The sequence below is a fragment of the Pleurodeles waltl genome, chromosome 5 (assembly GCF_031143425.1).
Source record: "Pleurodeles waltl isolate 20211129_DDA chromosome 5, aPleWal1.hap1.20221129, whole genome shotgun sequence".
NCBI classification, from domain to species: Eukaryota; Metazoa; Chordata; class Amphibia; order Caudata; family Salamandridae; genus Pleurodeles; species Pleurodeles waltl.
In genome coordinates this window covers 440,465,408-440,478,091 of record NC_090444.1, presented here as the reverse complement: position 1 = coordinate 440,478,091, position 12,684 = coordinate 440,465,408, and the positions used below count along the sequence as shown (strand labels likewise).

Genomic DNA, 12,684 nt, shown 5'->3' with positions numbered 1-12,684 from the left:
AGGCGCCAGGGTATGGACATCCTGACCCCTTAGCTCTGGTGCTAAGGACAAAAAAGAATTAAAAAAAAAAAAAAAAACTGCAGGTACAGTACATTTGGTGCCCTGTGGAGATGACAGTGAAGAGGGCCCCCATGAACAAGGTGAAAGCTGTGGACCATTGCCCCAAGAGCAAGGTCCCACATATGTGTAGGGGCCATGATGAGCAGGCAAAGCGCTCCAGGGAAGTCCAACAAAAGCCCTTCCTCAGTTGGGTGGGTGCTGCCGGAAGTCTTGTTGCCGGAAAATAAGGGAGGAGTCGCCTCCTCCCCTCCCCGGCACTCCAGCACTCTCGTGTCCCCATTCTGGACGAGCCCTATACCCAATCATTGGTTACAGTCAAATGATTTTCTCTGCTGTCTGAGGAGTAACGGAAGGGAGCGGAACAGATGATGTGCTAAGCTGAGAGGTTACAGAGTCTATCAGAGGAAGCATTGTCCAAGCACCCAGACAAGCAAATCCTTGCAGGGTTACAGATATGAGCCGACATGGTAAAGGCAGAGATTCTCCCTTGTTGTGCCTGTGCAGGTCACAGAACACCAGAGACAGTGGAGGCCCCCCTGTGCGACGCCAGTTGGCGGTGCCGTCCACGTTGAGGAACGGTTGATTTAGAGCTGTTCCTTCATAATGTGGAAGCATTTGCCTCCGGATTGTCCTGTCTCCACTGTTCAACCCAGACCCAGGAATCACAGGTACCAAGTAAATGTAGGTTTTTTCGTTCATCATTACCTTCAGCTTGGTCAAGAATAATAGGAGTGATTTATGTCCAAATTTCTTAGTTTACATTTCATACCAGCAAAGGATGCCTGCATGCACTAGACCGCATTGGTGTGGTCCAGAAAAGGTTAGATCTGTGCATTTTCATAGGTGATCATACCCAGCCATTTGGTGGCCTGCAGCACTCCGCCCTGGCCCATAAAAGGAAGTAATTTAGCTTAGACCCAGTCTCAAGGGAGCGCAGACAGGGAGCATAGCAAGGGCACCCTGTGAGCAGGATCTACAGTTAAGTGGGGTGACAACCCCCCCCAAGAGCAACCTTGGTGGATGTCCAGATTTCAAAGAAGGCAGTGGGATCACCACCCTCTACGTCCTCTGGGAAGCCAATGATGCCAATGTTATTATGCTTGGATCTGCCATCAAGATCGTCTAGTTTCTCTCCAGTTGTTTGACTTTGTGCGGTCTTCACCCTGGTTTTTGAAGGAGCACATTTGAGGCTGGAGGACAGAGCTGGGTGACTCCATATTTAACTCTGAAAGCTTTCTCTAATATTTGTGCAGAAGTTCCAACTCCAGTACCACAGAGTCTACCCTTTCCACAAGATCCAGCTTGGTCTCTGCTATGGCATTTAAAATGCAGTCCAGATTTGTGACCAGTGTGTCAGCCCTAGTTGGAAGGTACAGTGTAGGAAATCCAGCACTGGTGGGCTCCATCGCAGTTATAGAGGGCATTTCCACAGATGTCAATGGTGCCTCCCTGCCTTAGGCCACCCCCCTCCCCAGGTCATACTCCAGACCTGCAGGTAATGGAGCGACACAAGCAGCGCCTGCTCAGTGTGTAGGACTGCCATTTTGCTGGTTACACATCCTTTGCATAGCTGTGGAGAGGGGAGCCAAAGAGGACCATGTCCAGCCCAAAGATTGGCCTCCACGCCATGAGCCTCTAGAGCAAAATGGAGGGAGGGAAGCAAACAATGGGCCCCCAGAGTTTCCGTCCCTTGGGGAGGATGAACAACTTGAAGATGAGGAGATGGGGGAAGGGCACCCTTTCAGTTCCAGTGCACCTCTCCACCTCGTGGCTATGCTGGTCTTGCCCCCAACGAACTCCAGTCACAAGAATGGAAGCTCCAATCCACATGTTTACCACTGGCCCCATGGTCTACACTGCACCAAGCGGGGCCAGGCACCAGCAGCAGGCACCACGTGTCCCCTCAGCCCCATCAACACCCCTGGGCCCATAGTACTCAGTTTTGGTCGTGCGATGGGGCCCGCCACCTTCACATGCACTGGGAGGTCCAGTGTCACAGGCCAATGGCGTTGGGTCCCAATGTCCCCCACATAATGGCACCCAAGGTCTTTTGTCCCTATATGCTGGCCCCTCATGCCTCAACTAAGTGGTTTAACCCGATGTTGACAGCAATCAATGCGGTCTGGAAATTGACCCATGTCCTATTAATGGTGCACAGGAGACTGGTCTTCATCCATACATGGTGCAATGGGGCCTCTATAAGAAACTGGTCTCTGGCCTATATGATCTCCTTGTGATGAAAATGTTCTTTGAACCACTGAAACGACTTCTCAGGATCCAATGGAAGGTCAGATTGCAAGTTCAGTACTCCTCAATGGACTGGTTCCAACTCATGGTCACTCATGACAAAATCCTTTGGGAAGCTTTAATGAAGTTTTGTTACTTTAGGGTACTCCAGGACTGGCACTGGTCTCTGGGCTAAATTGCACAAAGCCAAACTAATGCCCAGGTCTAACTGCTGGTGATGCCACCAAGCAGACTATGACATTCTGCATGTACTCTGGTCATGTCCTGTTTTACGTCCTTACAGGCAGGAGTTGGTTACATGCTGAGAGACAACCTCAGATGCTACATGCCCCTTAATGCAGCAATAGCATTCCTACATGATAACGAGGACATGCCGGAACTTAGCAACCAGGCAAAATGCTGCATGGACTTATTGCTAACAGCAGCTATGCTAGGCATGCTGTGCAGGTGGGCCATGCCTAGGGCCCGACCCTCGAGAACTGGCTTGAGAGTGTGGCTGTAACAGCCAACCATGAAAGCTTGATTTACAGACTGAATGACCAAGAACACATTGCAGTGACATTTGGGACTCCTTCCTTGGGCCATGTATACAGCACTTATTTCCCTAGGCTATACTCCCGTACATGTAAACGGCAACAGCCCTTCCCTCCACTGTGTGTTCCATTATCCTAATCACCATAAAGTGAACCTTAATACTTTGCACGATTAGCATGCTTTTCATCCTCCCCTTAAGTGCCTTCCTGATAAAACAAATCAGGCCCCTTACCCTCTCCCCTTTCTTAAATGGCTAGGTGACTCAAGCAGTGCCTTACCCCACTTCCACCTGAAACACGGCCATCACAGGGTCCAAATGTCCTTGACCTATGATGTACACCATTGACAAGCAAATGAAAATGCTGGGAATTTTTTTTAGCGCCAATTATGGTGGATGTTGGATATGATATTTTCAAATGCTAATTTAAAAATGTAACCATTAAATTCTATTAAAAATTATACCGAGAAGAATCTGACTTGTATTGACTGCACCAACATCAGAAGCCCATAGTGATTTTGAAAAAGGCCACTACACGTAGCTGAAACAGGCCCAATAAACACCTGCCAAGTGTTTCATTAAAGACGATGGAGAATGCTAATATTTATAAAGAAAATCTAAACAAACTACATAAAAAGTTTAAAAACATTAACAAAAACAGTAAAAGATAGTGGGAAGTATGAGTTTTTAACAAATTTATAATTCAAAACGAGACTAAATATTCGAAATGACAAACATTACAATTATTGATACCACTGTTAAGTTTAACAGACAAAATTATTTTTATTGTGATCTAACCTAGGCATGGTGGATTATTTCCTGGTTTTGACACCAGGGGTAACAGGGTGCCCTGCAATGCAAAACCTAAGATACCTTGCATGAACAGGATATCCATTTCAAAGTTGCGCTTTCATGTGCATGAATTATTAATTTTACTGATTACTAATTTATATTTCCTTCCTGTATGACACAAAAAGCAGTTGTACATAGGCTCCCAATGAATATTCCATTCTGAATTTATTCTCTTTGTATGGGCCCTCTTTATAGTGTTAGTGCTTCTATACAGCCTTAAATTATGCTGGCTCGATGTAGGGCTAGTTGCTTTTATTTGCAATGGTACTATTTATCTGATTTGACGACTACTTCAGTACTATTCTCATTCCAATATATTCATGATCCTACTTTAGTCAACAGCCTTGGGCTATAGAGGACAAACCCGCTCCAAGAGCACTGAATGCCCTACCAAATGTGGAACGTCCACGGTAACTAGCTTTTTGAGTGGTACAGAGTGAACTCTGGTACGCAGCATATACCAAGGAGTCTGGAAATTTACAGATGATGGCAAATAGATACACTGACCAAGAAGAACGGGTCCATAAATGTTCCTTATTCAGTTTTGGAGAAAAACATTTTGCGTAGCACAGCCAACAGTACGCCTGCCACAACATTAAATTACCATCTAAGACACAGACACATAAATCAGAGGGTTCAGAATGCGAAAATTAGAAATACTCCTGTAAATTAGGGCGGGGCACTAACATTTCTATAGTCACTCAGACTGGATGGTCAGATGCAAGAGTGCTTTCTATGAATTGGCTTTGTGCTGAATAAGCTTTGCTGGCGTTTTGTAAATGCCTCTGGGGAAATCATTCGTTGGCAGTGCTCGACTCACCAACTAATCAGAATAGTATACTCAGGAGGATTAACAATATCCCTAGTTTGTACTATGTTTGTAAAGGGGGCACACTATATGTTAGACTATTTCATGTCAAGGAGCTATCTCTAACACAGACGAACACAACAAAGACTTCCCCTAACACTGGCTGATTGGTCATAGAAAGTTGTAATGAGTTATATTTTGACCAATTTACCTTTCTTCAAGCTGAAAAATATTAACAAAAAACAGAAAGAAAGACGTTTTAATTTGTTCTTCAGTGTTAAAAATGTATCCACATAAATTCAAGAAATTTATCTGAGCCAAAAAGGTTCGGTGCAACAGATTTAATTATATTTAAAATAGTAAAGAGAACTACAGAGCAGTCTGAAATCCACTAATGGCTGTGAAAGGAAAACAAGCAAAATTTCTGTTATGACAATTCATGCATGTGGAAGTACACACCCCAAAATATTACACACTCATAAAAAATTGCAGACCCAGTGGTAAATGTGCCTTCTCCTATCAAGTCAAAGCGTCATTCCATCAATTAATTTGTATATCGCATAGAGACTACAACAAGCATTTGCAATGCAATAGGTTTTGGAATTTGCTTGATTTAGAGCTACTGGCATTATAAATTTGTAACTAGACATTTCTTGCCACATAAATTGGTCAATCCTGCCTCACAATTTTGTTTTTTTCCTGCTACAGAATTCCAGTGGCCCTGCATATAACTAAAGCACTTCAGTTTACCTTCTTCTATGCAGCAAAAAATGAAAACGTTGCAATTTAGCATCCTAATTTAAATCTTCCACACTAACTGTAATAGAATACCACTTTTATCACCCCACAAACAGAGCTGCTGGCTGGCTAACACAATTCCCCCAAAAAGATACAAGACCGCAATAAACTAGAAGGGTCACCCAAACAGATCAAGAGTGTTCAAACAGTCAGAGTCTAATAAGGATGTCAAGTTGGCCTGAAATAATGGTCATAACTGTAATAAGGAGCGATTATTAAAACATATACAATTATCCTATAAACCTTTATCAAAAATGAACTTTTGGCATTAGACTCTAATGCTCAAAACAGCCCCTAGAGGGCACCATAACAAAAATATCATTTGTAAGAAACATGGTCATGTAACCATACTGTTAGACCCTAGAGGGCATAACCCCATGAAAAAAACAGGCTAAAGTAATGCAGTGAAACCATATAATTAGCACCTAGAGGGCGTTTATAGGGCTAGCAGGCCTACTGCAAAGATATTACAATAAAGGCCTTTAAAACAAAACTTCTCCCAGCTGTAAAACAAAACATTCTAGCCATGAGACAGCTTAAAATACACTGAATGGCGGGAGGGGTTATTATTTTCGGGTCCCATTAATCTAGTGTGGGGACCCAGAGATGATGTAGACAGAAAGAGCATTTGTTTTGTGCCGCGAATATTAAAGTAGGTTGACTGCAATGCTCAGAACAGCTCCTAGAGGACACCACAATAAAAATAGCAATTGGAAGAAACATGGTCATGTAACCATTCAGTCACCCCTCAGAGAGCATAACCAAATGAAAAAAGAATGGGAGAAAGTAATGCATTGTAATCACATTTGTAGCCCCTAGAGGACATAGAGCATTACACATTTTCCAGGCTAGCAGGCCTATTGCAATGATATTACAAACAAGGCCCTTACAACACAAGCTATTCACAGCTGTTAAAAGTTCCAGCCATGAGAGCGCTTAAAAAGAACATGAATGGTGGGAGGGGTTATTATTTTGGGGTCCCCAAGAACATAGCGTGGGGACCCAGACATAATGTAGACAGAAAGAGCACGTTGTGGTGAATGTTTTGAGGGTGGTCCTATTGTCCTACGACCACCACAGGCTGAGTAATAAGCAAAAAATGTTTTGTAAACGTAATGCCCTGAAAAGCATTATGGGGCAAGTTTTCATGCCACGAATATTTTAGTATGTTGATGTGACTGTAATGCTTAGAACAGCTCCTAGAGGACACCACAATAAAAATAGCATCAGTAAGAAACATGGTCATGTAACTATATAGGTTTGCCCCTAAGGGCATAAAGACACAAAAAGAAAATGGCAATATTTAATGCAGTGCAACTATATATTTACCCCTTAGAGGGCATAATCATTACACATTTTCAGGGGTAGCAGGCCTATATCAATGATATTACAAACAAGGCCCTTAAAACACAAGCTATTACCATCTGTAAAACAAGAGTTCTAGACATGAGAATGCTTAAAAAAAGACACTGAATGGTGAGAGGGGTTATTATTTTCGGGTCCTCACGAACCTACGGTGGGGTCCCAAGGACGATCTAGATAGAAAGAGTGTTGTGCTGAACGTTTTGGTGGTGGTCCCACTGTCCTAGGACCACCACAAGCTTAGTTACGAGCAATCATGTTTTGTAAAAGTAATACCCTGCAAAGCATGAAGGGTCGAGTTTCCTGAGTGCAGTGAATGTTGTAGTATCGGCTCTCCCGATGTGCGCTTTCGCTTTGAGGATTCCTGTTTACGTTAAGCATTTACCAAATTCAAGTGTTTTAAGAGGAGAGCCACAAGAAATTACTCAGATTAGGTAACTGTGAACGATATGACCAGCACTCCAATACCGCCAATTGAGTTCACGCTGTTGTGCCTGTTCGCGCCATGGCCTCCATGCGGCACGAAGGGGAGAGACCAAAGAAAAAATAGTTCACCCACACTGAAGTATATAGACAGTCGTGCATAATCCATGCAACAGGGGCAGTCTGCAAGGCGTGACAAAAACAGCCTCAAGGCGAGACAAATGTAAAGCAGCGCTGCTATGTGACATGTCTAAAAACATTGACAAAACCAACAGATTTGTAGAGGCGAAACCTATTGGCTTTGCCAATGCCTTTTTTTTTTTGCTTCAACATTTAAGTTGACTGACACCATTTTACAACGATCAAGTAAAAATAAAGTACAATGGGGTGCCAATGAGAGAAGAGCAGCTCAAATACACAAGCCCTCCACTCCCCACCTCCTCCCCTCACCAAAAAAAACATTTTAAACAATCTGGAAGCAACAGAGGGAGGGGCAGGGGAGCACTGGAGATCAACAGAGGAGGAGTGGAAGGGGATATCAGAGGATGAACAAATAGAGCATAGGGCCTGGAGCCCTCCCGTGGGGAAAAAGGAATAAGAAAAAGAGGAGTGGAACAAGGGAGTAACAAAAGAACAAGAGAAAGCAGGAGGTCGGGAATGGAAGACAGCTGAAAAACATGGTGGAGACAGGTCTCCTCACGTCAGCAGTACAGGATTAACAAGATTAGTGAGTAAAGCCACTGAATCAAGAGCAGGGAACTCAGTAAGAAAAAACTCCACTGAATCACGAGGAAGGGGCCCACTCTAAGTCTATACTGAAAAGAAGAGATCTGTTTGTCAACAGATAACTTAAGCTGTGTTTAAAGCAACTGTACGCTTCTGAGCCACTAATAAGGATGTAAAAGAGGGTACCACAGCTCTGGATGCTAAGTTGTTACTGTTTGGGGTGAAGGGTGATCAGCAACACTTTGGTTGGCTGGTGGGACCATAGTGTCTAAGAGTAACATCGCTAGGAGGTGGGGGGCAACGCAGCCATCTACGATTCAGGAATGGCACATGGACTGGTGTTGTAATCCTGAGAAAGTGATCTAGGAGGGTACAGGGTGTACAAAAAAATGGGAGAAGGTCTAGGGACAATGGGACGCGTACTGACTGGATGTCACCACTCCTGACTAATTACAATACATCGACGATTGAAGGGCACACAACTCAACAAGATGGGCCCTGCTAGCTGCTATGCTTTTGATGTTGGAAAGCAGAAGGAGGCTATTGTTTGTAAAAAGGGGATACATGGTGGGTCTGCTATCACTTCTTATGTCACATGGTCTTGGGTGATAGATCCACTGCTCGATAAATTACTGTGTTATGGAAAATTTAAAAAAGAAAAAAAAAAAAAAAAAGAGGGTGTCACAGCTTGGGTTAGTCTATCAACCAAACGAAAGGGGTGGGGGTATTTTACCGATTATAAAATATGAGGTAAATGCTAAATTGATGAATGTCTAAAAAGTATAATAAAAGCAAAAATATGTTACACAGTTCTGCTTATTGTAGTCCCCAAGAAAATGTTCATTTACATTTGGAATCTTTATTGAACACGTGCCACAAACACCACAACACATGAACGCAACTACGACACTTGACATTCATGTAATTCAAGCCATCCTGCTGTTCACATTGGCACTAGCTCTGAGAAATCACCCGTGACATACCTCAATTTGCTTCACTGTCAGGTCTAAGAAGGTGTTCTCGTTGCGCACACTAATTAAACTCTTTGGACCTTTGCAGCCCATACTGGTGCCTAACCCTCCATTCAGTTTCACCACCACCAGTTTGTTCAAGACAGAGGCAATATTGTCAGGCAGGCCTCGGGCTTTTATTTTCTCGTACGGCTGAATCTGAAAAAAAGCAGAGGGGAAAATACATTACAAAATAGATTCACAAGGCGGCACGGATACAGGGCAATTCAGCTCAAAGTACGTGCACCTCCCTGTTAATATTGTAGAATTTCAAGATGACCAATTATCTTTATTTGGATGCTGGTACAGTTAACAGAAAGCCTTAATTATTGAGTTGCTCAGTATCATCAACCATAGAAAGAAAATAGAACTCTGAAGAAGGAACAAGATCAATTTGCACTACATCAAAGGAGACAAAACAAAACTCTAGGTCAGCAAAGGTCAGCGTCACACAATACACATTAACTAGTTAAAAAAGTTAGAAGTAAAGGAAACTAACTTCTGGCAATCACATGGAAACTGGAAAGCACTCAAATATAATCGATGTGCATTCATGTAATTTTATAGTTTTGCCAGGTGCGGTTTAGGCCATTGCGGGTGTCAAAGTGGAGTACCCATTTGGTAATTCACACCATAGCCTTACACGCAGTACCCCTTTTGAAGAGTTGCGGAGGTCAGGGGTACATTTTTACAGTTGAGACAATACGGCTCTTATTGGCTTGCACTGATCTCAGGAAAGGAAATTGGTAATTCTACAGCAGTGTTTTAGAGTCCAGATGCCCCTGAGGTGTTAACTGGTTGATCGTGGTCATAAGGTCTTATCTTAGTTAGATGCACAATACAGGTGTAAAGCAATACATGTATAAGTAAGTTCTGCACTCTTATGGTCGTAATTTACACCACTTTACCCCATTCATAAATCCTTATGAGCTACACGTGTAAGTTGAGCTTGTCTGAAGGAACAAGCGCAATTGAATGATTGGTAATCACCAAGAAGCACACAAATATTTTCCCAATCCTCCTTGCGAGTAGTCGACCACTGAAAATGAAACGCACATCGAGATATATGAAATCTGAACTTTACACATTTTTACTTTTTCCTTCCCACTTTAAATATTATGACCATAAACATGCCTCTCTCCTTCAAGTCCTCCATAAAAGCAGGAGTAATCAGTACATTTACCCAAACGTCTGCAGTGCTTACACTTGGATTACTCAGGCGTATCATAGATGTGATGAAAACCGCAGTAATACATTTATACATGTTTCTGAATAGTCAGTGAATTTCGACTCAGTTACTGTATGGGATCCGCCTGATTATTATTCGACCATACCTCTGCTAATGCCCACTCCAGCAATTGCATACTGTTACATCACACAAATGGTCTTTTTCTCTACTTTCTGACTCGGTCTTCAAGTCGTACTTACAGACTGGATGAATAATTGCAGTACAATGCTGGGTACCTATTCTCATGCTTTAAAGGAGGAGGCCTATCCTTTACACATCTCTTGCTATAATGAAGGCTACCGAGCCAGGGATTCACTTAACCCCTTCATCTGTCAAATGGCAGACTGAAGACATGGCCCCCAAGTTCCTATGCCTCTCAAACAGCAGTAGACCGGCATCAGCGTGAAGGAGCACACAAAAGGAAAAAGAAGTTTGCTTGCAGTCAAACGTATCGGCAAACGTGAAATTAGCCATGTAACTGGGGCGATGTCTAAGGCGGTAACTAAATCGCCCCAAGGAGGGACAAACAAAGCATTTACCAACTAAAACAAATAATTTTTTTAAGGGCAAGTCCACGAACAAGTTATAGTGATGGGCGTGCGGTGGGCGTGGTTAAAAGCCCAGATACATACGAACACGTCGGAAATGCAGCACTTGCGTGCTGCTATGCTCAACCTAAAGAGGACTCCTATGCTTTTTTCACCAATTAGCTCAAGGGGTTTATACTTTCAGACATTAGTTCATAAAAACAGTGGTGTGGTTTCCGCCTTTTACTGTCTAAGAGTATGAAGGATCGTGGTCTAGTAAACAGTGTTAGGATACACTTAATTGCTCAGTCTGTCTTTGTAAATCGAATCTCATGGAATTCTTTTACAGGCACCCCCCACCAAATGTTACTTCTGAGATTTTAATATTCAGACTGGGGCAAATCCCAGGTGACCATACAATGAGTGGCCTGTGCCGCAACATGAGGAAGCAGAAGAACACTTTTCTGATTGGATCCATCCAAGCCTTTTGACATCTAAATGTTTTGTACGGTGGAATAATTCACTCTAGCTAGCATATGGCCAGGATCACAACAGCCTTTGCATATTTAAGACCTTAATATGTTACATGATAATATTAAAAGTTGTCTACTGATAAGAAACCTTCGGTTGAAATGAGAAACCTGACAACTTTGGTTCTACACAAACAAATTCGTAAAAAGTAAATGGCAAGCAGAACTAGACTTATAGGACTGCAGTTTCTCTTTCAAAATTAACTGAAGGTTTGATCTTCCCAACTGTCACTAAAGGGTTGTACAGAGAATTATCTTGAACACAGAATTTCCCTACATTAACTAGCGGGAACAGCTGCATTTCATACTGAAGTATTGCATCATACATTAGAATATGGGAAATAACTTAAAAGCCAACTGTTTTGGTCTCAATGTCAGAAATGCAACTAAGAATGATCTAGCCTTATTATGAGGTCCCAATTACCTGCTCTTGTCACTGTACCCCAGAACTATATGTAACTTGGGAGGCAAAGGTATCGGGGAATGCAAACGGGACATTAAAGGCCCTTTTAAAAATTATGATTTACCAGAGAAATCGGTAATTCTAGTCCTCAACCTGTCCCCGCCACTCTGCCATAATTCTGTATTTTTCCTCCATGTATTTCAAGTAGGTGAAACACCACAGTTTTGTGGAGTTACGATGGTTCTTTTAATACAGATTTCGCAGATAACTACATAATGAGGCCCTTAGTTTATTACTAACCATGATCTTTTGGACCCATTTCAAAACGGCTTTAGGAGCGGCCACAGCAGAATCCACACTTATTGCGTAAATTGACTATCAGAATGCAGGTCGATCAGGGCGGGACGGCTGTCTTGGTCCTACTGGACCTATCAGCAGCTTTCCACAAAATCTCTCCCATACAGATGGTTAAACAACTACAACAAGTAGGGATTTGGGCCAAGGCGCTGCAACTGCTTCACTCTTTTCTTACTGAGAGGAAGCAGATAGTTAGCTGTGGTAAGTTTAGGGCTAATGTATTCAGCTTACCCTGTGGGGTGCCACAGGGTTCCACACTCAGTCCCACTCTTAACTTGTACGTCTCCCCATTTGCAGCCTTTGTGAGATCATTTGGGTTCCAGGTGCTGTTATATGTAGATGACACACAAATTACTGCGTCACTTGCCAACAATCTATCTGAAACAGCAGCAAAATTTGAATTATGCATGGCTGGTGTGTGTAGCTTGATGAGGGATAACTTCTTTAAACTTAATGCTGAATAGAACGAAGTTTTTTTTTTTTTTTTTTTTTAATATATTTTATTAACCTTTTGTTGCTTTACATTTATACGTTTGCTCGAGTTAACAACTTGCATTTGTTGTATGTGAGCATTAAACAGTCTGCATTTGTGACACACATTATACAATTTTAGTTACTTATTACTTTGGTATTGTTAACATTTTCTATGCATTCGTTGGTACTTGGTGTTGATATACCCAACCCTATGACGAGCCGTGCTATACACTTCGCAATCTTATACTATCAATTTAACTCATATATGTGATCAGTCAACTTAAACCCGTTCTACTCTGTACTTTAAATAGGAGAATGAGAGCGAAGCAAACTGAGAAAAAGAAAAA

General features: G+C 42.5%; 1 protein-coding gene across 6 annotated transcripts in view; it reads right to left on the bottom strand.

Moving 5' to 3' along the window:
- UGP2 (UDP-glucose pyrophosphorylase 2) overlaps positions 1-12,684 on the bottom strand; it is a 440,011-nt gene that overhangs the window by 94,481 nt on the left and 332,846 nt on the right. For all 6 annotated transcript variants that reach the window (XM_069234231.1, XM_069234233.1, XM_069234232.1 and 3 more), the window contains exon 4: positions 8,792-8,977. In XM_069234231.1, the coding sequence (XP_069090332.1) occupies positions 8,792-8,977 (186 nt within the window). The remainder of the gene's footprint in view (positions 1-8,791; positions 8,978-12,684) is intronic.